This window comes from Ziziphus jujuba, chromosome 2 (genome assembly GCF_031755915.1).
Source record: "Ziziphus jujuba cultivar Dongzao chromosome 2, ASM3175591v1".
Lineage (NCBI taxonomy): Eukaryota > Viridiplantae > Streptophyta > Magnoliopsida > Rosales > Rhamnaceae > Ziziphus > Ziziphus jujuba.
This window is the reverse complement of record NC_083380.1, coordinates 28,557,121-28,581,677: the sequence shown is the minus strand read 5'-3', so window position 1 is coordinate 28,581,677 and position 24,557 is coordinate 28,557,121. Positions and strand designations below refer to the sequence as shown.

General features: G+C 33.1%; 3 protein-coding genes, 1 non-coding gene and 1 pseudogene across 4 annotated transcripts; 3 read left to right on the top strand and 2 right to left on the bottom strand.

Moving 5' to 3' along the window:
- Positions 1 to 5,820: 5,820 nt before the first annotated feature.
- LOC107415688 (protein NRT1/ PTR FAMILY 2.10) lies at positions 5,821 to 10,091 on the top strand. The gene is made up of 4 exons (XM_016024064.4): positions 5,821 to 6,026; positions 6,095 to 6,312; positions 6,851 to 7,416; positions 8,672 to 10,091. Exons 1-4 carry the CDS (start codon positions 5,939 to 5,941, stop codon positions 9,567 to 9,569), a joined length of 1,770 nt encoding a protein of 589 aa, XP_015879550.3. The 5' UTR covers positions 5,821 to 5,938; the 3' UTR covers positions 9,570 to 10,091.
- LOC107415690 (large ribosomal subunit protein eL15) lies at positions 9,909 to 12,484 on the bottom strand. The gene is made up of 4 exons (XM_048473900.2): positions 12,348 to 12,484; positions 11,461 to 11,627; positions 10,449 to 10,646; positions 9,909 to 10,351 (listed from the first exon to the last, which is right to left on the bottom strand). The coding sequence occupies exons 1-4, from the start codon at positions 12,415 to 12,417 to the stop codon at positions 10,106 to 10,108; spliced, it is 681 nt and encodes a 226-aa protein (XP_048329857.1). The 5' UTR covers positions 12,418 to 12,484; the 3' UTR covers positions 9,909 to 10,105.
- Positions 12,485 to 16,596: 4,112 nt separating this feature from the next.
- On the top strand, positions 16,597 to 19,339 carry LOC107407451 (protein NRT1/ PTR FAMILY 2.11). Its single transcript, XM_048474511.2, has 4 exons — positions 16,597 to 16,856; positions 16,976 to 17,193; positions 17,322 to 17,875; positions 18,268 to 19,339. Exons 1-4 carry the CDS (start codon positions 16,745 to 16,747, stop codon positions 19,187 to 19,189), a joined length of 1,806 nt encoding a protein of 601 aa, XP_048330468.2. The 5' UTR covers positions 16,597 to 16,744; the 3' UTR covers positions 19,190 to 19,339.
- Positions 19,340 to 20,653: 1,314 nt separating this feature from the next.
- On the top strand, positions 20,654 to 20,726 carry TRNAE-CUC (transfer RNA glutamic acid (anticodon CUC)). Its single transcript has one exon. It is a non-coding gene; the product is annotated as a tRNA-Glu (tRNA).
- Positions 20,727 to 20,744: 18 nt separating this feature from the next.
- LOC107407450 (methanol O-anthraniloyltransferase-like) lies at positions 20,745 to 21,389 on the bottom strand (annotated as a pseudogene).
- Between the last annotated feature and the right edge of the window lie 3,168 nt (positions 21,390 to 24,557).

Sequence of the window (24,557 nt, the reverse complement as noted above, 5' to 3'; positions counted from 1 at the left end):
TATTTAACGATATTTTAAACAAAACCTATTGGAGAGAAATTACCTAGAATATTATCTATTAAATAGAAAGAATGCCATATAAGCATAAACATTTTCCAAAATCAATACCACATAGATTCCAATAAAAATAACCATTAGATATGTAAAATCGTCAAACTTCTCTATTTCATGTGATTCTAAATTTGAATTATCTAAATGACTAAAACAAAAAAAAAACAGCAAAATATAAATCAATATATATACATATATATAAATATGAAACTTCATCCTAATGTTTCAACCTAAATTAATTTTAAAAAAAAGGTTAAAAATCCAAATACAATTTTATGTTTCTTCAAATCTTTAAAAAAAATAAAATAAAAAAAAATAAAAAAACGAAGAATAAAAAGAGTACCCTTTGTTTTGTTTTTTTTTTTCTTTATTTCGTATTTTTTCTTTTCATTTTTCTGTACATGAATGCCCAACTGCATGCGCAAGAGAAAAGATTAAACAGTGTCGAATTTTCGTTTTTAATGCACCAATTGCTTTTTTTTTTTTTTTCCGCCTGATTAGCTTGATAAATCCATCCAGAAACCTTATCTAACACATGATAAGATAATAAAGTCAAAATATAGGATAAGGAGTTCGTATAGATCGATGTTTACTTGGGCAATAATTTCCATATAAGTAAGAGATCCATTAATTTTTCAACACATATTTTTAATTGCTTGGCATAAATATGAGCTACTTTATTTCTTTGAGCTCCATATTTAATTTGCAACGTTGATATAATTTCTTTCCTAAACATAAAATACAACAGGAAAAAATGGACTGCATATTTCAGCGTTCAATGAGCTTTTGATAATTAAGGAGCAATTACTTGAACATTTGACTTGCGGATCTAGGCTGCCCCCATCCTCAATTTTTTATTTACTATATTTTGTTTGTGTTTCCGCAATTATAATATATATATATATATATATATAAGCCAAAAATCAATAACAAAAACAAAAACAAAAATGCAATTTGATGACATGCGGTATTAACAAAATACAATTGAAATTAAATAATTATATATATATATATATATATGCATATATTATGTGGAATATACTCAAAATGATGCAAAAACAAAATTTGAAAGCAAAATTTTGCCTAAAGGACTAACCTAGGTGCAGGTTTGATGGCTTTAATGCAAATTAAACACCTAAATCACAAAACAACCTAATTTCTAACCAAATATGCAGCAAATAATAATAATAATAAGAAGAAGAAGAAGTACCCTTTCAAAAGTTGAGAAAGTGTCTCTCTCAATATATTTTTTTTTACTTTGAAAGCTATACTAAAAATAAATAAAAATAAAAATAAAAAGCTGTTATTATCATGGATCTTCTCTTTGTAACCTTGTTTTACCAATAAAAAATGAATACCTAATTGAACACCTAAATCACAAAACACCTTATCCCTAAAGCAAATATGCAGCAATATATATATATATATATATATATACATGTATATATATAATAATAATAATGAACAGTAACCCTTTAAAAAGTTGAGAAAGTGTCTCTCTCAATTTTTTTTATTTGAAAACTATGAATTATATTCTACATATATTTGCAAAGTATTATTCTAAAAGCTGTTATTATTATCTTCTTCCTAACATGGATTTTCTGTCCCCATTTCTAAGTTCCTAATCTATTTCACCAATAAAAAATAATCACTTCATTTAAAATTTTGATCCTTTTATTCCTTTTTTCTCTCTTTTTTTATTACAATTTAAACATGTAAGAATTTTACTCATGTTAAATTTTAAGCCTTTTTATATTACAATTTAGAAACATAAAAATTTAACTCATCATACTGAAATTTAAACTTTAGACATGAATGTGTATTTAACCACTGTACCAAACTACGAATGTTTTTTCACTCTCTTCTACTTGCATCATTTACCGTTTTTTTTTTTAAAACAAAGGCTTGCCCATGTCATTGCAAAACAAAAGCTTCTTCTCAATTTCTGATGGGCCGTAGAAACCCAGTCTGATTAAATTTGAGATTTAGTTCAATTTTTGATGAGCCCCACCTTAATTAAATGTTAGAGAAAGTCACATCAAATGTGATATTTCACCTTAATTAAATGTTATTTAATTAGAGAACCCAGTTAAATTAAATGTGAGATTTTGTTCAATTTTTGATGGGCCCCCACCTTAATTAAATGTTAGAAAAACTTAATCAGATCAAATTTGAGATTTTGTTCATTAGAAAATGAAACGATTTTTCCTTTTTTTTTTTTTTTTTTTTGGGTGTATACATCGCCCTTTTATTGTTGAAGAAAAGTATTAAGAATATGAAATTAATTATTTTTTGAAAAGGCTCCCACCTTAATAAATATTAGAGAAACACAATCAGACCAAATGTGAGATTTTGTTCAATTTTTTATGAGCTCTGACCTCAATCAAATGTTAGGAAAATCCAGTCAAATCAAATATGAGATTTTGTTCATTAAAAATTGGAACGATGCTTTCTTTCTTTTTTTTTCTTCGTTTTATACGTTTCCTTTTATTGCTGAAGAAAAGTATTACGAATATGACATGAATTATGTTTTTCAAAAAAATATATAATAATTTCCTCTAATATCAATTTTTCAAATATGTGATTTTCTGATAAATGTAAGTAATTTACTAATAGAATTAATCTTATTTAATAAATTAATTATTTATTTGATAGAGTGAAGTGCATTGTTTTATTGTTGCATGCATTATGTTATAAATTTATTGATAAGGTATTATTTGCTTTCTTTGAAAAATATTAGACCATTTACGAAGAAAAAGAATTTATTTTATAACGACATGGACATGCATTTCCTTGTTGAAAAATTGAGGGTGAAGACAAATGAGAGAGAGAGAGAGAAGACTAAAAGATAGGTGGAAAATTTAAATGAGATGTCTTTTTTTTTTTATTAGTAGGACGAAGAAAGGGATGGGGATGGAAAAATGAGGAAAAAAGATTAATGTCTTTTCCTTCTTCCCCAGCAAGTAGGTCTTTTTTATTATTACTATTATTAAAGGCTTTGCAAGATCGATGTTATCCTCATCCTACATCCCTTTAACTTTCATTATAACAAGTTATACCCTCTAATCCTTTGAACAAAATTGTCTTTCTTAGATAATGGAAAAACCACTCATCCCTATTTAAAGGCCAGCCTATGGAAGCGCAAAGAATTGCCATGGTTGTGAGGCCATGATCTTAGCAAGAGTATGCTTGATTATTACTCTCATTGCTGCTCTAGGAGCTTTAGATTCTGCATATTTCAATTTTTATGCAAGCAGATATGTGCTAAGGAGCAATTTTCTGGGTAGTGAGGGAAAGGAGGTGGTATTATAAAGCTCAGCTGCTTGCAATTCAAGTAATAATGTCTGATGAATGCAATATTAGAACAGATAAGGAAAAAGGATTTAAGAGCCAAATTGGCAGTAATATGTGTAATTAGCATTTTATAAACTCAGTGTATTCATGGAAAATCGAAATTTTTCATTATTTCTACATAAGGTGCTGATCGTCTTTCCTATTCCAATGTAAATATTTTACATTAGTTTATACTCTTATATGAACATAAAGTACTATAGAATTCAGTGAGCTTGCAATACAAATAAAATCTGGGCCTTTTTCCAATTATTAGATAATGTATCCTTGATTGGGGCCCCCACTAAGTATTTGCCTCTGCAATTTGATTTGAGCAATGAGGATTTTCCGTCTACAAATACGCTACACCACTTCAATATCTTTGAAGTTTATTGGTATGGAGAGATTAATAGATTTTAGGAATAACTAACATGTTGGTGTTGTGCGATGCAATTAATAAAGCATTCCAGTTCTCTTTTTTAACTGGTGCAACATTATCCCTGTTACTATTAATTTTCTAACAAACACATTGAAATTCCCAAGAAATCCTAAAGCTCTATTTGGTACCTCAGGAAAAGTTAGGAAGCAAAAATAAATAAATGAATAAATAAAAATAAAAACGAAAAAAAAAAAAAATTTATCTTTGGTTACATAAGAAAATGTACTCATTTATTGTAAATATTAATCTTCAAGGTAGGTCGAAGAAGTGATGAACTGCCATGATTGAATAGTCATACAAGATCATACATGAAAATCAAAGTCCTTTTGAGTCTACAAATTGCTTTGACACTGTGAAATTAAATATTTTCTTTTATGATATTTAGTTACCTCCAATTTTGACATGTTCTATTTTAGGCTGTATTAGCTAGTCTTCTACAGAATCAACTTGGTTTAGTTTTTAAGCATAATATTGTCATAACCAATTGAAAGAGTACGTTAGATGGTTAGACCCAGTTGAATGAGTTGGATGGTTAGACTCGCTTACTCATGAACATTGATGGGATCATACATACCAGATGTGTGTGTGTGTGTGTGTAAATATAATATATATTTTTATTTTATGAAAATATCAAAATACGTGTTACGTCATTAACTTAGAATTTCACATGCTAAAAAAGTCATGACACGTGCATGGCCATTCTCCAAAGTAATCATCATTTTCCGCTCTTTCATTTCAATGATGGGACCTCCACTAAAGACAAAGAGTTGTGCCTTTTCGGCTTTCCATGGCTGAATGGTCTCACTGATTTTCATTTCTCATAAGAGGCCAATAAGGAGTCTTGTCAGCCCACTTCTTTGGAGCCGAGTAAATACTCGAAACTCCAAGCCTTGGCCTCAAACAAAGATGCATACATCTCATAAAAACACTTTGGCATGAAGGAGGACTTTCAAACCCAAAAGATAGAGACATACACTGACTGCACACATCTCAAGGCTGGACCATATTATATTAATATTTACATACATTATGTGTTCTTTTAAGAGAATATATAAAATATTATAAAAATGGTTATCAATTTCGCGTCTCAAAGCTGGACCAAAAGCAACTTGTTATGGTTGGGTTGAATGGTGCTATTAATTGAAGAACTACTATTCTTCCTGACCACTACTTATTTTGAAACTACAATAATCGTTTTGAGTTGTTCATACGTTTAATTAGAAATTGAAATTTTGAACAATCAACGCAAAAAATTTAATGTCGATGTGCACAGAAGGAATCTACGATATCCAGTACGAAAGATATGATGGGTTAAATTTGGATACGCAAACTATTGCTGAAAATGAAATAGGTAATTATAGATTTTTTCTTTTTTTTTTTTTTTTTGGTTGGTGGCATATAGTACACAATGAGTTATTGTTACTCTTTTGAAAGATGCTTATAATTAATCCCCCGTTCCAAATCGTGTGGTATGTATTACACACAACCTTTTAAAATTGGAGTTCAAAATATTGAAATCATAATAATAAATTTACAAGTGGTAGGAAGGAATCTAGACATAGCTAGCAATCCACAAACCTGTTAGATTTTCAGATTAATAAAACAGCAAAAACAAAATTTGCTATTAATTTATTTAGGAGGTACCTGTCATTCATCAAAATTAATTAAAGTCCCCCCAAAACAATGTTCACATTGGCAATTAGTATAGCTCATGATAAAAGCAAAACATCACATATCTACATGTTAATTTGATATTAATGTATTTTTAAGTGACCAATTTGATTAGTAATAGTACTAGTACTATGAGTCATTTTCTAGATTTGATTATTAAATCCTCAATAGATACTACTACACCAGTCAAGATTGACGACTACTGGCTTCACCATTCATGGAACAGGATATTGTTACTCGAAGGCAATAATTACATAAATTGCGTACTAATATTAATAGAGACAAAATCATGAGTTTGATCCTATTCGGAATGCTTATATAAAGTAAGCCAACTTGCTTAACCACTTCCAATATCTAGCCCTTCTCAACTATATATATATATATATATATATATAAGCAATTAGGTATAACAAAAACTTGGAAGAGAAGATCCAAACCAAATAAGCCATGGATAACAAAGAGAATGCTGTGCCAACTGATCAGGAACCTGAAGTGGTTCAATACAGAGGGGTCAAAGCCATGCCTCTTGTTATAGGTGATTATATAGTTTTTTTTCTTTTCTTTTCTTTTCGTTTCTTTCTAACGTGTGCTAATGGATTGCAGGGAATGAGACTTTTGAGAAGCTAGGGACTACTGGAACCCTAAACAATTTCTTGGTGTATTTGACTACCGTATTCAACATGAAAAGTATTACAGCTACAACTTTGATCAACATCTTCAATGGTACAACAAATTTTGCTACTCTTATTGGAGCTTTTCTCTGTGATACTTATTTTGGCCGCTACAAGACTTTGGGATTTGCTTCTGTGGCTTCTTTCTTGGTACTTACTAATTAATAATATTAGCTTAATTTTTCTTTTCCTCCAAATACGTTAAATTAATTAATCTCATCAATATGCATGTATATATATACTACAATTAATAGAATTGGATTTCCACAAATAATATCTTGTCAATGCTGTGTAGGAGTTTCGAAAATTCCACAAAAGAAAAGGACAAAAATTTCCTTAAGGAAAACAAAAATATAGTATAGAAATGAAAAGGAAATTAATGCATATGCTCCATTTTCCATGAAATATGACAAAAGATTCTTTTTTGTATATATAAAAACTTTTCTTAGTGAACAAAAGATCCAAACTAAAAAGGTATCAATCTTAAAGAAAAGTTTCGTGAACTGCCAACCGACAATGTCAAAATTGTACCAAGGATTAGGATTAGATTAATATCCCAATTTCACAATTTAATGTGTTACATAAAAACATATATATATATATGTATATATATATATATATTCAATATATTTCTGCCATTTTTATTTTATTTTATGTTTTTTTCTAATGAATGGTTTCTCTCTGTTAGGGAATGCTGGTACTAACACTAACAGCAGCAATACCAAAACTACATCCTCCAAACTGTGAAACAGATGACAACAACACCAAAACATGTCCGGGACCAACACCATGGCAAACAGCATTCCTCCTATGCGGGCTCGGATTTCTAGTCGTGGGAGCAGGCGGAATCAGACCGTGCAACTTAGCCTTCGGAGCAGACCAATTCAATCCAAACACAGAATCGGGGAAGAGAGGGATCAACAGCTTCTTCAACTGGTATTACTTCACATTCACATTTGCAATGATGGTGTCACTGACCGTGATTGTTTATGTTCAATCTGATGTGAGCTGGGCTTGGGGATTAGCAATTCCGGCAATCCTGATGTTCTTATCATGTATCGTATTCTTTATGGGATCAAGAATTTATGTGAAAGTTAAGCCAGATGGTAGTGCTTTGACTGGTGCAGTGAGGGTCATAGTGGCTGCAATCAAGAAGAGAAGGTTGGAATTGCCTGAGCAGCCATGGTTGTCTCTTTTTAACCATAAGAAAACACTATCTATCAATTCCAATCTGGCTTATACTGATCAGTTCAGGTAATTTAATTTGACTGAATTAGAATGGTTTATGTTGTTCTCCAGTTAGTGTTTGATGGTTAATTTTGACCTTTTGTTTTAGTGTCTCCTTTTAGATAGAGATCTTTTATTTCTAATTTTATGTTTTCATTTCTTTTTAACTAACGATAGAAAGTCACTTTACCTTTAAAAGCATTTTTTTTTTTTAATTTCACTTAATTTGTTTTATTTCTTTGTTAATATTTTTAAATAAGGTGTCATAATATCATTGCTAAACAGGGATATAGATAGGAAAAATAGAACAGAAAAGCAACAGTTTTTATATTTCACTTAATTTGTTTTATTTCCTTATTAATATTTTTAAACAAAGTGCCATAATATCATTGATTATTATTTATTAAAAAAAAAAAAAAACCGGTAACACTATATTAATTCCTTTTTATCTAATTAACTGATTCACATTTAACCTTTATTACATAAAAAAGTGAAAAGAAGATAAATAAATTAGGAAGATGAAAAATAAAAAGAATGTATAAGGCAATGGGATGAAAATATAAAAGGACCAAAAAAAAAAAAAAAGTTCTGATGCTAAATTCATATTTATTCATTAGTTAAAATAATCATAACAAAAGTTGAAAGAGGTTTAAGGGTAGTTAACACTTATTTTGTTAACCACCAAATGTTTGGGAAGATGTCATTTTCTATTCCTCCCTCTTTCATGCCCTAACAAACAAGCAAATGACTCTCACTCTTCCATTTTTCTTTCGTCCCCTTTTCTTATTTCCACTCTTCCTTCCTGCCAAACATAGCATAAGTATATGCTTCTGAAGAATATTGGCATAAGTATATGCTTCTGAAAAATATTACACTGTTTTACTTAAAGCAAGTACAGATCGTAGGGTCATAGGAACTGGCCATTTTGGTTGCAATCCAACTATGAATTTTTTATTTAACTTTTTTCATTTTTCAAACATATGAATAGTTTAAGAATCTAAATAAAATCTTTTACCCAGTGACGAAACAATTCTCGCCAATGTACTCTTTGACTAAAATGCCAAGAACTTGGTCCAGTATGATGGAAACTCTACTGATTGGCATGCATATATATTATATATATGGTCAATCAATAATACATATCACGTCACAGTCCATTTTTCAATGACAATGATACTAAGACTAATTAAGTTTGTTTGTCAGGTTTTGGATATCTATTAATAAATTTAAATTTAAATATTGATTCAGATACAACCAAATTAAACCGATATCATTCTTGCAGATTTCTTGACAAAGCAGCAATCATTGACCCAGAAGACAAAATCAATCCTGATGGCTCAGCAGCCAATCCATGGAGACTATGTAGCATGCAACAAGTAGAGGAAGTAAAGTGTTTGGTTAGAGTGATTCCCATTTGGATTTCAGCTCTTATTTACTATGTTGCCACTACCCAACAGCAAACTTATGTAGTCTTCCAAGCTCTTCAATCAGATAGACGCCTTGGCAATACCAACTTCAAAATCCCAGCTGCCACTTACTCAATCTTCACAATGATTGGCCTCACTATTTGGATACCAATTTATGACCAAATAGTAGTCCCGGCACTCCGGAGAATCACCGGAAAAGAAGGTGGTATAACACTTCTCCAGAGGATGGGTTTTGGATTGATTCTTTCTATAATAACAATGCTTGTATCTGCCATAGTTGAAGAGAGGAGAAGAACTTTTGCAATTCGCAGTCCTGTAGGTTTCGAAGAAAAGAGAGGAGCAATTTCTTCTCTTTCAGGTTTCTGGTTGGTTCCTCAGTTGACATTGATAGGATTTTCTGAAGCATTTACTGTCATTGGCAATGTTGAATTCTACTACAAGCAATTTCCCGAAAACATGAGAAGTGTTGGCGCTTCATTCTTGTTCGTTGGATTCGCCGGGGCGAGCTATTTCAGTGGTTTTCTGATCTCCATAGTTCACCATTTCACAACTAGGTCTGCAATGGGGGATTGGTTGCCTGAAGATCTTAACAAGGGGAAGTTGGATTATTTTTATTACTTGGTTGCCGCACTGGAGGTCATAAACTTAGGGTGTTTTATTGCATTTGCAAAGTGGTATAAGTACAAGCAAAGTGACAGCAGTACCGTTGAAGTTGACATGAAAAATATGCAATCTGGAAAACATCATGTTTAGTGCACAAATTATAATTAGAAGATATTAGTCAACATATAAAGACTCATATTTTCTGAGCCATATAAAGCTCAAATAATAGCATGAACACCTTAGGAAATATCATTAGCATGTGTATAAAAAAATTAATGATAGTTTTGTTTGGGTCTTTTGACCATGTTAGACATAGTTTATATTGGTTTGATCCATTTTACAACTCGACCATCTGTTTCGATATGATATATATTTAGCCTATCTAATATGAAGTTGTTCAAGATACCAAGGACACGTAATTAACGTTACCAAAATGCCAGCATTCAACTATATCACCATTAAAACTAGTGCCTAAACAAAATAGCAAAATAAGACATGAACATGATATGCCATTCACCGCAGGGGTGAGTCGTGAAACAAATGTATTCTCAAGTCTCTTAACTGGATAATTAGATAACATAATTCATCTAAATCAAAACTTCAAAACCAAAATTAACTTTAATCTCCTCCAGACAATATCTAGAAAAAAAACCAAAAGACGTAACACACAACGACACAAAGAAAAATCAACGATAGCGACGAAGGGAGAGGGTGTTGTTTCTCTTCCAGGTAGCCCTGCGGGAAGGTCTTGCCTTGTGGTGCAAGTGTCCCTTTCCACGCAGTCCCCTGTATTTCTTGCCAGCAGACGTAAGACCACGAAGCTCCCTATGCTTGTGAACAGGGTTAGCCAGCCAGTTGATTCTTGGGTCATTCCGGATGGCATTATGGGCAACATCAACAAGTATTACCTCAAAATACTTGTAAGTTGAATCCTACATCAACAAATTGCTATACATATGAGGACAGCCCATTGAAACTAAAGAAATACGCACAACTAAGTGTAGATAAAAAAAAAAATTTCACACAAACCTCATTAAGCCAGTAGGAATTGAGCACCCTGAGACCTCCTAGCTTCCGACCAGCACGTTCCTCAGCAACTGACCTCTTGCTGCGTTGAAATTTCAGTTGAGTGACACCCTGGTTGGTAGGCTTTCCATAAACAATTCCCTTAGGAACTGGTCTCTTTCTACCACCGCGCCTGACACGCACACGATAAACTACATAACCCTGTGAGAACATAACAAAAAAATAATAATAAATTAGAAGTTACTACAAGGACAGATATCCAGATGATACAACTATGTACAAAACCCACTAAAAACCAAACCAAATCATTAACAAAATATAAATTCACCATCAAATGATAAAAATGAAAATTGTGTCAGATCGAGACATAAACGAGAATCAGTAAAGTAAACTCGCTTGGTCAGAGATCGACTCTTTGGTTTAATGTAGCTGGTATCGGGAAGCATCCAATCATTATACCTAAACAAACTCCTCAGGAGCAATGCATAGGAGTCACGGTGCCGTTTAACCAGCTATAACTTTACCTGTTTAAGCCCCACCATAACTACATAAACACAACACATTTGCAGCTTAGTCATGCAGGTCTACAAAGCAGAAAAGGGTCGAATTTTCCATGTAGAGGGACCACAAATGCAAAATGAATTGCACGCTTAATTCCATAAACTGTGCAAAGATTTGATATCAGCAACTCACAGAAAACAATCATGCCTTACTTTTAGTGACCTGCCAACAGAATCACTTGAAGTGTACAGGAAAAACGAAATTATTTTTTACAGAACTAATTCTCACAATAAAAGGCAATCGCAAATTTTAGACGATGTCACATAATGCATAACATGTTTCTTTGCAGGCAGGCCACAAGATCAATCACTCATCAACACAATACGCATTGCCACAACTAAACAAAAACTAGACAACCTAGCAGAAGCTACCAATTACAAGTAGAATAACACATGATCAAAATATGAGCAATATTGGATTAGATTTATTAAACTGGTGAATGTTCCCCCAATACCTGCTTAGCCTTGTAACCCAAACGGCGAGCCTTGTCGGGCCGTGTGGGCCTTGTAACTCGAACGATGGAAGGATGCTGGCGGTACTCCCAACACCTCACCCTCTGCAGGAACCTCATGACGTCCGACTGCTTCTTCCTCCATAGCTCAGACACATACTTGTAGGCCCCTATTTTCAAAAATAATTGAAAAAAATACAATAAAATAAGCATAACAGAACAACATTTACACCTATTTTCATCAGAAGCAAACAGTACCCTACTACCATCAGAGTCGACCATAATGAAGTTCTATCACACCAAGTTAGGTCTAGCATAAAAACGAGTACTGTGCAATGAAATAATTGTAAAAACTAAACCCAACTACTAAGTAGTCTAAAGGTCCTTCATCGATTTTTTTAATGCACTAATTTATGTCATGGAAACCACATTTTCCACTCCCATTTTCTTCTAAATGCAATTTTTGTTTTCAATCAACTCCTCGCCCAAAGAAACAAAACTAAAATGCTTACTTTTTTTTTTCCGTTTACCCTGAAAATCTTATCGATTTGCATTAAAATTTGAACAAATAAAAAAATAAAAATAAAAAAGAAGAAGAAACGAATAAAATAATATTATGAATATATACATATATATATATATATATATATATGAATATACAAACATCAGGAATCTATTTCCAACTATTTTCATTTGGTTTCACAGCGAAAAGACATACAAGCTACTGAAAATATTCACAGAATCACAGCATATATATATATATACATACAAGTGCTTGAACAGAAACAAATCACAGCTTTCATCAATCCTTAGATCTAAACAGAAAAGCAATAGTTGGGATTAAAAGAAAGGACGATGATTCGCATATTGAAAATGGAGCTCTAACTTACCCATTGTCTGTGCGCAGGGACTGAGAGAGGTTTTCGGTTCGCACAAAACGGTGCTAGGGTTTTGGAACATAAGCTTTATAAAGGAGAAGGGGGATCGGAGATTTTGAATCTGGGCCGTTCATTCTTCATTACAAAATGTGTAACCACTCTTTCCACTGAAACGACGACGTCGCTCTTCATGGACTTGAGCCGTCTATTTTCTATTCGGCGGCCCAGTCCGGAGCCCAACTCACCTGTTTTGGGTTGGACATATTTAATTCATTTAAAAATAAACAAAAAGATTAATGCATTAAAAGTGAATCAAATAATAGTAATAATAATAACACATAATATGGTTCAAAAATTGAGCATAAGGAAGCACTTAATATTTACTTACCAATAATCTTACAAATTAGTTCTTTTGGGAACAGTCTAGTTGACAAATTAAACCACTAATTCCTGTAATAAAGATTGAAAATTTGAATCCCCAATAAAAATAAATCCTAAAAGATAGAATTTTTGTGCCTCTTCCATTGTGTATTTTTAATTTTTCACATAGAATACTCTCACAATTTTTTTCTTGGAAAATTTTTAACGTTTGGTATAAAATTAAGCCAAAAATTATAATTAGATGAAGAATAAATGCACAAGTTCATTTATAATTAAAATAAAATAATACGAGACAATAAATATGGTTTTTCCATCAATCCAATGCCTTATGATATTATTATCCTTTTTATGAGTGCCGTTTTGATGTTGACATGAAAAATATAGTCTTAAAAACCTCTTGGGATACACATTTTAGACAGATATATTCAAGGGGAAAGAAAGAGAGGGAGAGAACAACTAGGAATGAATATACAATATATATATATATATATATATACAGTGACAATATATATACAATATATAATGACAATTATGACAATTTTGGTAGGGTTGAATTTCAAATATATATATATATATATATATATATATGTAGAATGAATTTAAAATAATAATAATAATAAATAATAAAGAAGATAATAATAATAAATCGGAGATAATGACATGCACAAGCCATGCCACACCAACTTTAAAGTGAAGTAGTGCGTTAATACATATCTTTTTTATCATAACAATTTTTGGTTGTCTTTTTAATGCTTTTTCAAATTAGTTTACTATTACATATTTACTTATAAAACTAGAAAACAAACTTCAAAAGTATAACTTTCATTCTTTTTTTCCCATCAAATTTCAATTCGGTTTGCAACTTTTGCAAAACTTTTATTTTGAGGCTCGCTCTCTATGATGGCTGAGGTAATTTCCCATAACTGTTTCTGATATATACCTAATTATTTGTCTAATAATAATGATGGTTGTTTGGCTGCTATTTTCATCATGCAATTTATAAATGCTACTTTTTGTACTATACAAATCCATCTAGTAGCCAACCTCATGTAATCTGTCTAATAATTAGTAAGTAGACGATTAATTAGATGGTAATTGCCGCTACCTGATTTCAAATTTTTGAATTCTCATTTTCACTCTCATATATCTAGTTATGAACTCACTCATAATTTTATTATAAAAAAAAAAGGGCTTACTCATAGTTTTTTTTAAGGCAAAGCGTTTTCCATCAAAGTTATTCTAATTTTCTGTATATATGTTGTATTTATCCTAAATATATTATAATTCTTGTAAACAAAAAAAAAATGTATTTGGCCCTCCAAAAAATAACTTCAAACTTTAATTCAATATTTTGATTTTTTTAGTTAAAATGTTTAGCCATTTTTTTTAATACAGAATGTTTAGCCATTTAAAGCACAAATTTATCATGAAGATAAAAATAAAATATGATATTTAATTTCGTAGGTAATAAATATTGTAGCTATGTATTTTAAGATGTAAATTTGATGGGGTGGAATATAGTCTCCTTCTTCTAATTTTTGTATCTATTAGAGTTAATATGTACTCAAATCCGCTCCATTAGAAAAATATTCATATAAGCGTGACTGGCTAAAATTTGCTTTTTCATATTGGCCTCATGTTGTTTAGATTTCTGGATCCGACCTCACCAATCTATGTATACGTGGCTTCAATTAGGAAATGACTACTACTTAATCCTAATATTCAATAGTCCATAAGAAATATCTCTTTGTAATTTTCTCTCAAACTTTTATTATTCTAAAAGACTACACTACTCCTCCTTTTTTTATTTTTGGCCCTTTTTGTAGTCTTTTAGACTTGTTTTCTAATATCCAATAATTGAATAGACTTTTCAAAAATCCACATGGCATGTTTATATTTGCTAGAATCATTACATTTGTCGGTCTTCAAATGAATGAAATTATACCATGTGTACTACAACACAAATTGTGTTGGCAACACATATTTCTCTTTTTAGTTAAGAGGGTCTGTTTACCAGAGAATATTGGAAATGAGAAAGGTCAGGGTTCTTTTTTTTTTTTTTTTTTTTTTATGATTACAAGAAAGGTCTAAGTTAATGGAAGGAAAGCACCTAAAAATAACCCAATTTTCCATCTATACTCATCAATCAAAGTGAATTATTTATGTCTTTATCTGCCCCAACAGTCAACAATTAATGACATTTTAGAAGATTGAATGGACCAAAAATAAAAGTAAACTACTTTCAGCAAAATAAAATAAAAGTAAACTACAATCAATATTAATAAATGAATTACCAAAATCAAATGAAGAGACAGTTAAATTAACCTTTATTACATTAAATTAAGTAGAAAGTGAAACATATGTAACATGCAGCCATTGAAGCAGTGCATGCAATAAGGCGTTTGAGAGAGATTAGGTGTAATTAAGCCATTATCGAACATTCCAAGCTACTGCATACATATACATGCATATGGGTTTATTCTAAATTTATGGATCTCCAATTAGTTCATGCTAATTAAGCATGATTTTGATTCTGGGGTTTGTCAATTTTATGCTTTACATATTCAACGAAGGCCAAGAAAATATTGCACATGTGAAGCTCTCTCTCTTCTCTTCAATTCTCTCACTTCTAGATTTAGAGAAGCAATAAGAATGTGTCTCTGCTTATGATGAGAACCAACAATTGGTAAATGAACATCTTTATTCACAATTCTTTTTTTCTTTTCTTTTCTTTTCCCACTATCAATGTTTTGTATCTTCGCGAAATTTGGGGTTGCGAGTTTTGTAAGGAATTAAGGTTAATTTTTTATTTATTATAATATTGTTTTCTTTACGGTTGATGAACAGAAAACGTGGAAAATTGAGAACTTTATAATCTTATTTTAACATAAGTATGTGATCGTACATTTTTTTTTTCTTTTTTTGAAAAAAGCTGCTATTTTATTCTTTGATTCAATAATTTTAGTTAATTATATATATATATATGGATAGATTTAAATTACTACTCCTCCATCTCATATAATGATTAAAGGAAAATATATGTAGATTTTGGTTGAATAACCAGTTTGATTAATTGTTGATTTTTGTGTGCCTTTTATAATAGTTGACAATGTTGTTAATTCGTAGAGCTACTTAATTTGTATATCTCGTATACTGAACTAGGGACTAATATAATTAGAAAATATACTTTGATGTCATAAGCTTTACTACATTTTCAACTTTATGTTTTTTGCTTTTATAAACTTTATCTAATTTTTTATATAAGACTCATTGATTCGTCCATAGAAATTAAATGTGAATCATCACTTGTTTGCTTCACTAACTTTTATGGGATATGCTGGATATGCCATTTAGAGAAAATCATATTTATATATTAAATATTTTCTGAAACTTTTATGTTTTGGCCATCTACTTCACAGGCCAAACACTTACAAAGACTTAAAAATAAAAAGGGCCAAAAAAAAAAAAAGGCAACAAAAAATTATTATTATCAGTGAAGAATTATATAAGCAATGTAATAGATAGTGTACTCCAACAATGCATTAGCAAAATTTTTGGCCCAAAAAAAAAAAAAAAAAACAATGCATTAACAAAATATATAAAAGTAATAATATCTTTAGTACTGACAGTGAATCTGCTTTTTGGGTTTACAGCTGTTCTTCTTTCTGAAATCATAGTGGGTTGTTTGGCAATATATGCACAATCAGGAAAGCAAAATCACAACTAGCGGTCCAACTAAAATAAGTGGACCTCAGAAAAATTAATTAGCCTCAGAATTTTTGGATAAATAATTACCCTCAGAATTTGATATTCCAATTTCACAACATGTGGCATGATTCAGTCATTAAAGCACATCAAGAAGGCATATAGAAAAGTCCTACTCTTGGTCAGGATCATCTTGGTAGTCATATGACAGGAGACTATAAATGTTTGTCTCTCAGTGATAGACCTATCTATTACCCACTTTCAGACTTTTCTGGCCAGAGAGAGAAAGTGAGAGACAAAGAGAAAGAGAAAAAGAAAAAAAAATGGAAAATAAAAATATGAAAGAAACAATATCGGAAAAGAATGAGACTCATAATCAACATGAACCTGCAGAGATTAACTACAGAGGATGGAAAGCCATGCCTTTTGTTATAGGTAACAAATTCTGTTTCTGTTTCTGTTTCTGCTTCTGCTTCGGTTTCTGTTTTTGTTTTCTGTTTTGTTTTTTGAATTTTTAATATATATATATATATATATATATATTTGTTTTTTAGGAAATGAAACTTTTGAGAAGCTAGGAGCGATTGGAACATTGTCAAACCTCTTGATCTATCTAACTACAGTATTCAACATGAAAAGCATAACAGCTGCAAATATCCTCAACATCTTCAATGGTACAACAAACTTAGCTACCTTGATTGGAGCTTACCTTAGTGACACTTATTTTGGCCGCTGCAAAACTTTGGGTTTTGCTTCTCTTGCTTCTCTACTGGTATTACTGAAATTTTCCTAACCAATTTTGTCAAGCTTTTCCATAACACAAAAATTGACCAAGTTTTACTCATTATGTTAACGATTTGACCAATTCTTTTTTTTTTTTTCCCATTTAATTTTGTAAAGGGTCTACTGGTAATAGATCTAACCGCAGTAATCAAAAAGTTACATCCTCCTGATTGCGGAGAAAAAGAAACATGCAGAGGACCAACAGCGGGTCAAATGGCATTTTTGCTAACTGGTTTTGGATTTCTAATAGTAGGAGCTGCAGGAATTAGACCATGTAATTTGGCATTTGGAGCTGACCAATTTAACCCAAAAACTGAATCAGGAAAGAGAGGAATTGAAAGCTTCTTTAATTGGTACTTTTTCACATTCACCGTGGCCCAAATGATTTCATTGACTCTCATAGTCTATGTCCAGTCAAATGTAAGCTGGGCTTTGGGTTTGGCTATTCCTGCTATCCTTATGTTCATATCCTGTGCACTTTTCTTCATGGGTTTGAAAATATTTGTAAAAGTGAAAGCCAATGGCAGTCCAATTACCAGTTTAGCACAGGTTATTGTGGTTTCTATTAAGAAAAGGAAATTGAAGCTACCAGAACAACCACGGATTTCACTTTTTGCTTTTACTTCTTCAAATTCTATCAATTCCAGGCTTCCTTATACACACCAATTCAGGTATTGCTTTCCATTTTAAGTGCCCTAATTTACTAGTTTTTCAAATGGCTTAAAGCTCTACTATTTGTCAAAATTCATATGCATGACTTCCATTTGTTGCACAAACGCATTATCCTTGGAAGAACTTAGATTCTCTGGTTTTTTTTTTCCCATGGGTGTCTATGCTTGACCGTAGATAATATCAAATAGTTTAATCAACAAAAGATTTTAAAGATAATTAATTCAATTCAATTAATCAATGTATGATTCTACCATTTGTGATTGCTATTCACAATAAAATACGAATATTTACGAAGGATGTGGCAGTATATAATTGGTTAAAACAGAGAATTTTCACCACTTATGATGTGAAAAACAAGTTTGTTTAAACTGTGACAATTTGTTGTAACCAGATTTTTGGATAAAGCGGCGATTTTGACACCGGAAGACAAAATTAACGAGGACGGTTCAGCAGCGAATCCGTGGAGACTCTGCAGTATGCAGCAAGTGGAAGAAGTGAAATGCGTGGTAAGAGTATTGCCGATATGGGTTTCGGCTGTTATTTACCACATTGCCATTGTCCAACAGCACACCTACTCCGTCTTCCAAGCTGTTCAATCCGACCGGCGAGTCGGAAAAAGCAGCTTCAAAATCCCAGCTGCTTCATACTACGTCTTCTTGATGCTCAGCATGACAATCTGGATCCCAATCTACGACCGAATTGTGGTACCCTCTGTCAAAAAGCTCAGAGGAAAACAGGGAGGAATCACTCTGCTCCAGAGAGTTGGTTTTGGAATATTCCTAACCATTCTCTGCATGCTGGTCTCTGCATTGGTGGAAGATCGTCGGAGATCCATAGCACATTCGAAGCCGACACTCGGTGTTGTTCCGAGGAAAGGAGCTGTTTCTTCCATGTCAGCTTTGTGGTTGATACCTCAGCTAGCAATTGCTGGTTTCGCTGAGGCTTTCACTGCCATTGGACAAGTTGAGTTCTACTACAAACAGTTTCCTGAGAATATGAGAAGTGTTGCTGGTGCTCTCTTCTTCTGTGGCATGGCGGTTTCTAGCTATTTGAGTAGTTTCTTGATATCTATAGTGCATACAGCAACACAAGGTAGTCATGGAAGGACAAACTGGTTGCCAGAGGATCTGAACCAGGGGAGATTGGATTGCTTTTATTACTTGATTGGTGCCCTTGAGGTTGTCAATTTGGCTTATTTTTTGGTGTGTTCAAAGTGGTACAAGTATAAAGGTTCTGGTTCGGCCACTGTTGTTAATGGTATGGAGCTAGCGTCGAGAAATAAGCATGGGAATGAGAAAGAAAGTGCTGTTTGATATACGTAGAGAAATTGTAGGTTATATTATTAATTTAACGAATACTATCATTAATTTGCTACTTATGTTAAGAGAAATTAGAATGTAGCTATATATATGTATATATATATTATAGAATCACCAATAATAGTACTCATTGTATTTGAATTATTGAGGAGAGCCTCTATTGCAAAATCTTATAGCACAAGAAAGGGATCAAGGGGCTTAAACTTGAATTTCACCAAAAGTTAATTAGAAGAACTATAACAAAAAATCATTCATTAACACATACATGGTAATGAAGATATGCTTGACTCATTAGAGTAATTATATACTTAATTATCTAAGCATGTTCAATCAATATTATTACATAGGAATTAGGCCACACTTGGTCATTTTATTAAGCTCTTGTTGAAACCTCTCCACGACCAACAATGGCAGACATATCACCATCAAGACACCATCCTCCATTTTATTTTTGTACCTCACAAAGAAGCTTACAAGAGGGTCAGTCGTGGGAGGTCCAGCATATTCTGGCAATCCCCACCCAAAATCTACATCTCCGGACCCAAAATTTGTTGATGAAAGTTTGGCTGATCATCACCATCAGTATTTTCTTGTATGAATTCATGGTGGATATGAATTACTCTCGGTGGATTTCTGGCATATAACAATTCCCTTTGCCAAACAGGTGCAATAGATGGGTTTTGTGCACCTTATGCCGTCTCTCCCACTGTGTTCATAAACTGCCATAACCCATACCCATCGAATATTGCATGAATAAAGTTCATTGCCAAAATGAAACTTCTACATCTCAAACGAGTCACCTACATGTTTACACACATACTTACAAGATAAGGGAGTAAATGCATGAATGATCGAGTGTGTGTCATTATAAAAACAAAAACAACAATAACAACAACAACAACAAAGAGAAAATCAAACATAAAACTATGTAACTAAGAAAATAAATAAAATTGAAATTAAAAAAACACACAAACATCTAGATGTTCCTTTTTAAATATAGCTTTTTTTTTTATTTTATTGTACCAATTCTAAATTGTTTGAAATGATTAACTAGTCTGCTAATCTTATATATATGTGTGTGTGTATATATATATATATATAATGTTAATCAAATTGCTTTTAAAATCATAAAGCCCACCAATTTACCAAAAAAAGTCCTAAAGCCACACATATATACAATTCTAGGGCATAGCATGTCTGAGTGATAATAACCTTTCAAACAGTGACTGTACTGAATGGTGAATAAATAATGAAAAGTTATAGACACTATATATATATATGTATATAGGGTATGACTAAAGAGGATTCCAATTACCACTAGATTGTCTCTGAAGGGACAAGTTTTTGTTTTTGTTATTGTTTTTTGTTTTATTTTTTTTAATTATGATTTTTTATATTATGATTTTGTACGCATGTATAAACCAATTTTAAAAAAAATTTGTGAAGTACATTCACCAATCCGTTGTAGTCTTGTTGGTTAGGATACTCGGCTCTCACCCGAGAGACCCGGGTTCAAGTCCCGGCAACGGAAATTTTTATTTTGAAAAAATTCATCAATAACAAAAGAATCCTAAACCAGGCAAATTATAATTACCTGATCAACAAAAAGGACGGCCAAGAATAGCTGCAGAAGCTGGAACTTTGTAGAGAACCTCATCTGTATATGGAAATGGTGGTTTAATTGGATAACCAAGTTGTTCAAAACTGGCATCTGCATCAGTCTTAATCACCATTGCAATCAACCTAAAGTTCCCCATCAAGCCCCTCTTCGAGTCTAGCAGCTAAAGGGTAATAGTACACCAGAGCCCTACCAAGTGCTTCCCTTATCACCTTCACTGGGTCTTTCCCTTCTTCCATTGATGATGGGGTTTTATGTTTCTTTCTGTAAAACAAGATTCCAGGATAATACGCTTTCAATCCTCTTTGGTCATCTATGTCAGATAGTTTCTTCACTTCATGAAGTGTCGGCTTTGCAGGAACAACCAGTTCTGGAACGCAGCGTTTCAGCACAAAGCCCATTTTCTCAGAGGTTTGAGGAGGAGACGCCATTTTCACTCCAGAGGGGATAATTAAGCTGATTCAGAGAAATGTATTATTTATTGCCAAGTAATATGCCATGCCAGTAGTCACTGCTAAGTGGTAAATATAGTGATTGCCGTTAGTGCTAGGGGCTATTAATGTCTAAATTTGTAAATTTTCCACCCTAATTTATTGAAAAATGCTACCATGTGAAAGATTCACCAGTTAATTTTATCCGCTTCTTTAAAATTTACATATAATTTAATTTTTTATATAAAAAGTTATTTTATTATTTCATTTATACTTTTTTAAATAATATTATCAAAATCCTTTTAAAAATACTAATAATAATTTTTAAAATTTAAAAAATTAAATTATAATTAATTCAAATTTTAAAGGATCATCCTATACAAATTACAAAAGGATAAAATTGGAATTTCATAGGACGTACCAGTACTGTGACAATAGGGGTGATAAGTGATAATTAATTATCCAAACCTTATAGGTCTTAATAAATTTTCACTAATCTTCAGTCAAGATAGATGGAATTTTCCCTATACTTTAATAGAAGGTGGTGGGTATAGCAGCTGGCGTTAAATAGAATGGAAAATTATGGCACTTTGGTGTTCATGTAAAATGCTTAATTAGATTGAAGGTGTCAAGCAGTCTGTTTAAAGAAATATGTAGCACTCAACTATATATTTTTTTTCTCAAGAGAAATTTGCTCTCCATCTCTCTCTCTCTCTCTCTCTCTCTCTCTCTCTCTCTTTTCATTATATATATATTTTACATGAATAGTATAATATACGGTGAATATATGTCAGGACCCGTCCAGAATTCCTCCTCCGGAACCCTAAACAGCCCTGATCCCAGGGAAATACCACCGAACCTTCCAACGGAAAATCCGGCAGCACCTCCCCTAAGGGATTTACTTACCACAAATTTACCTGCACTGAAAACACACTTCAAAAATATCCCCTTATTCCTCCCACAAACTACAAATTGGTTCCACAAATTTCAGCACTTCAAAACAAAAATACAGTAATCCAGTGCAAGATAAATACAACAAGAGTGAAAGAAATAGTACAACTGCAATAAAGAAGAACAGGGTACTTTACGAAGTAAAACAGCGATGAAGATCAAGTCCGCTCTGGATGAACACCGACAATCTGGTACCTAGAGGAACGGAATTTAAGAGTGTGAGATGCTAATCATCTCAGTGAGCGACCCTACTACTATACCATATAATATCACAAAGAATAAGTATAAATAATAATTATTTGGAAATAATAATTTCTCTCAAAACCCTTACAATTCTCTCGGTTGGAAAGGTTCCCCTTTTAAAACATTTTCACAAAACCCTTTATTCATATTCCCGAAACCAAGACATCAAATAAATATCCGAACAAGAATAATTAATTTTATTTTTCCAATACGCTTTCCAAACATTTTATTTTTAAAACACGATTCGAAAATCATTTGATGCACCCACTATATACCGGTGGCGCCGTAGTACCCAACGTCCCGAGGTAATCGCTGCAGAGAGGTTATAGAGAGAAACCGCATACGGTCGCGTGGCGTCCCATCGCGCCATTGCTAACCCGGTGTCCCGCCAAAGGGGTGGCCACCCTCTCCGATGGCATCCACAGGACACCCTCATAATATCAACCGCGCGCTACTCACACCCACCTGCGCGCTAATCATATCCGTGTGCACAATATCCATATCACATATACCATATCACATAATCAGAACACCAGTACGTGCGCGGTGCATCTAAAAATCATAAAATCCACAATTTAAATTATAAAACAAATTTCACATTTTTCATAAACATATCGGGCATAATCCATCCGCTTGAACCGGGAAATTCTCCACAATTTCCTTATAATTAATACCATAAATCCCATGATTTTCAAATCCACCAACTCCCAAATCCATCAATTCAAATATCCACATTTTTTTCCAAGCATAAATAATTTCTCGAAATATCATAATCAAATCCCATAATATTTTATGGGCATATTTCATAAAAATTTTAATCACCAACATAACCAAATATTTTCCTTGAAATATTTGAAAATCAAATCGTGCCCAATTTACCATTAAAACCACACCAATTTCAAAATCCTCAAAACCATAAAATAATTCCACATGGCATAAATTGGTGAAATGCACATTATCTTAAATCCGATAAATTCACAATAATTTCCACAATAAATCAAATAAATATTTGGCACATAAAAATTAAATTCCAAATATTTAAATCACACATAATATATTCACCAATTAAATTTCCCAAAATTAAATTAAAGGTGGGTCACTCACCTGGAGCACGCAATTAACCCATGATCCACTACGGGATCAATTCTACGACTCACCGGTGCTCCTAGAACAAAATTCACAGACAGTCAAATAAATTAATATTTTATTCGGGTAAATAATACCCGGTACCCGGGGGGTCAAAACACAAACGATATCTAGAATTTACGAGTTATATACCGAATCGAAGCTCGCGTGATGAGAATCACGGATTCGGTCTTACTTTCCGGTGATCGGACCCGACGGGGTCGGAATCTCGCCGAAAAACTTTTTGAGTTTCGGCTCCGCAATTCTCCCAAACCGTCGCGAATTGGCGGAAACGGAAGTTGGATTTGGGTTCAGGAGGTCGAACACTGCGGACTGGAGCTGGCCGGAATTTCGGGTCTCGCCGGAACAGTATTTTTCGGCGGGCCGCCGCGGTCACCTAAGAATCATGCGGCGCGCGTGCGTGCGGTGGCCGTTGGCTGTGAAATTTTGCAGACTTGTAGATCGTGAGGAGAGCAATCCAACGGGACCGACGGTGAGCAAACCGGAGGTCGGACGGCGGAGAAATCACCGTTTGAAGATTTCCGACCCCTCGCCGGAAAACGCTCCGATCCCGACGCGTCGGTGGTCCGATGGCCGTGATTTTTGGTGGGTAGGCCGGACTTGAGGAGAGGATGATGGGTGTATGGCGCGTGTACTGTAGATCGTCCGGAATAGTGCCGATTCGCGGTGGCCGGCGGTGGAGGGGGAAAAATCGCCGCCAAACTTCGGACGTCCGATCCAGGCGCGTCCGGCGGCCGTTCGCCGTGAAATTTGGAGGTTTTGCCGGAAATGAGGTGGGCAATCTGGCTGGCCGGCGCGTGTACAGTAACTAGGCCGGAAAACGTGAAAATGACCGGCGGCCGGTGACTCTCTCTCTCTCTCTCTCTCCTCTCTCTCTTTCTCTCTCCTCTCTCTCTTTCTCTCTCTTCCCCGAGTGTTTTAACAAATAAAACCCCTGTGTGACACTGTTCATGCCACGTGGACCAATCAGAAA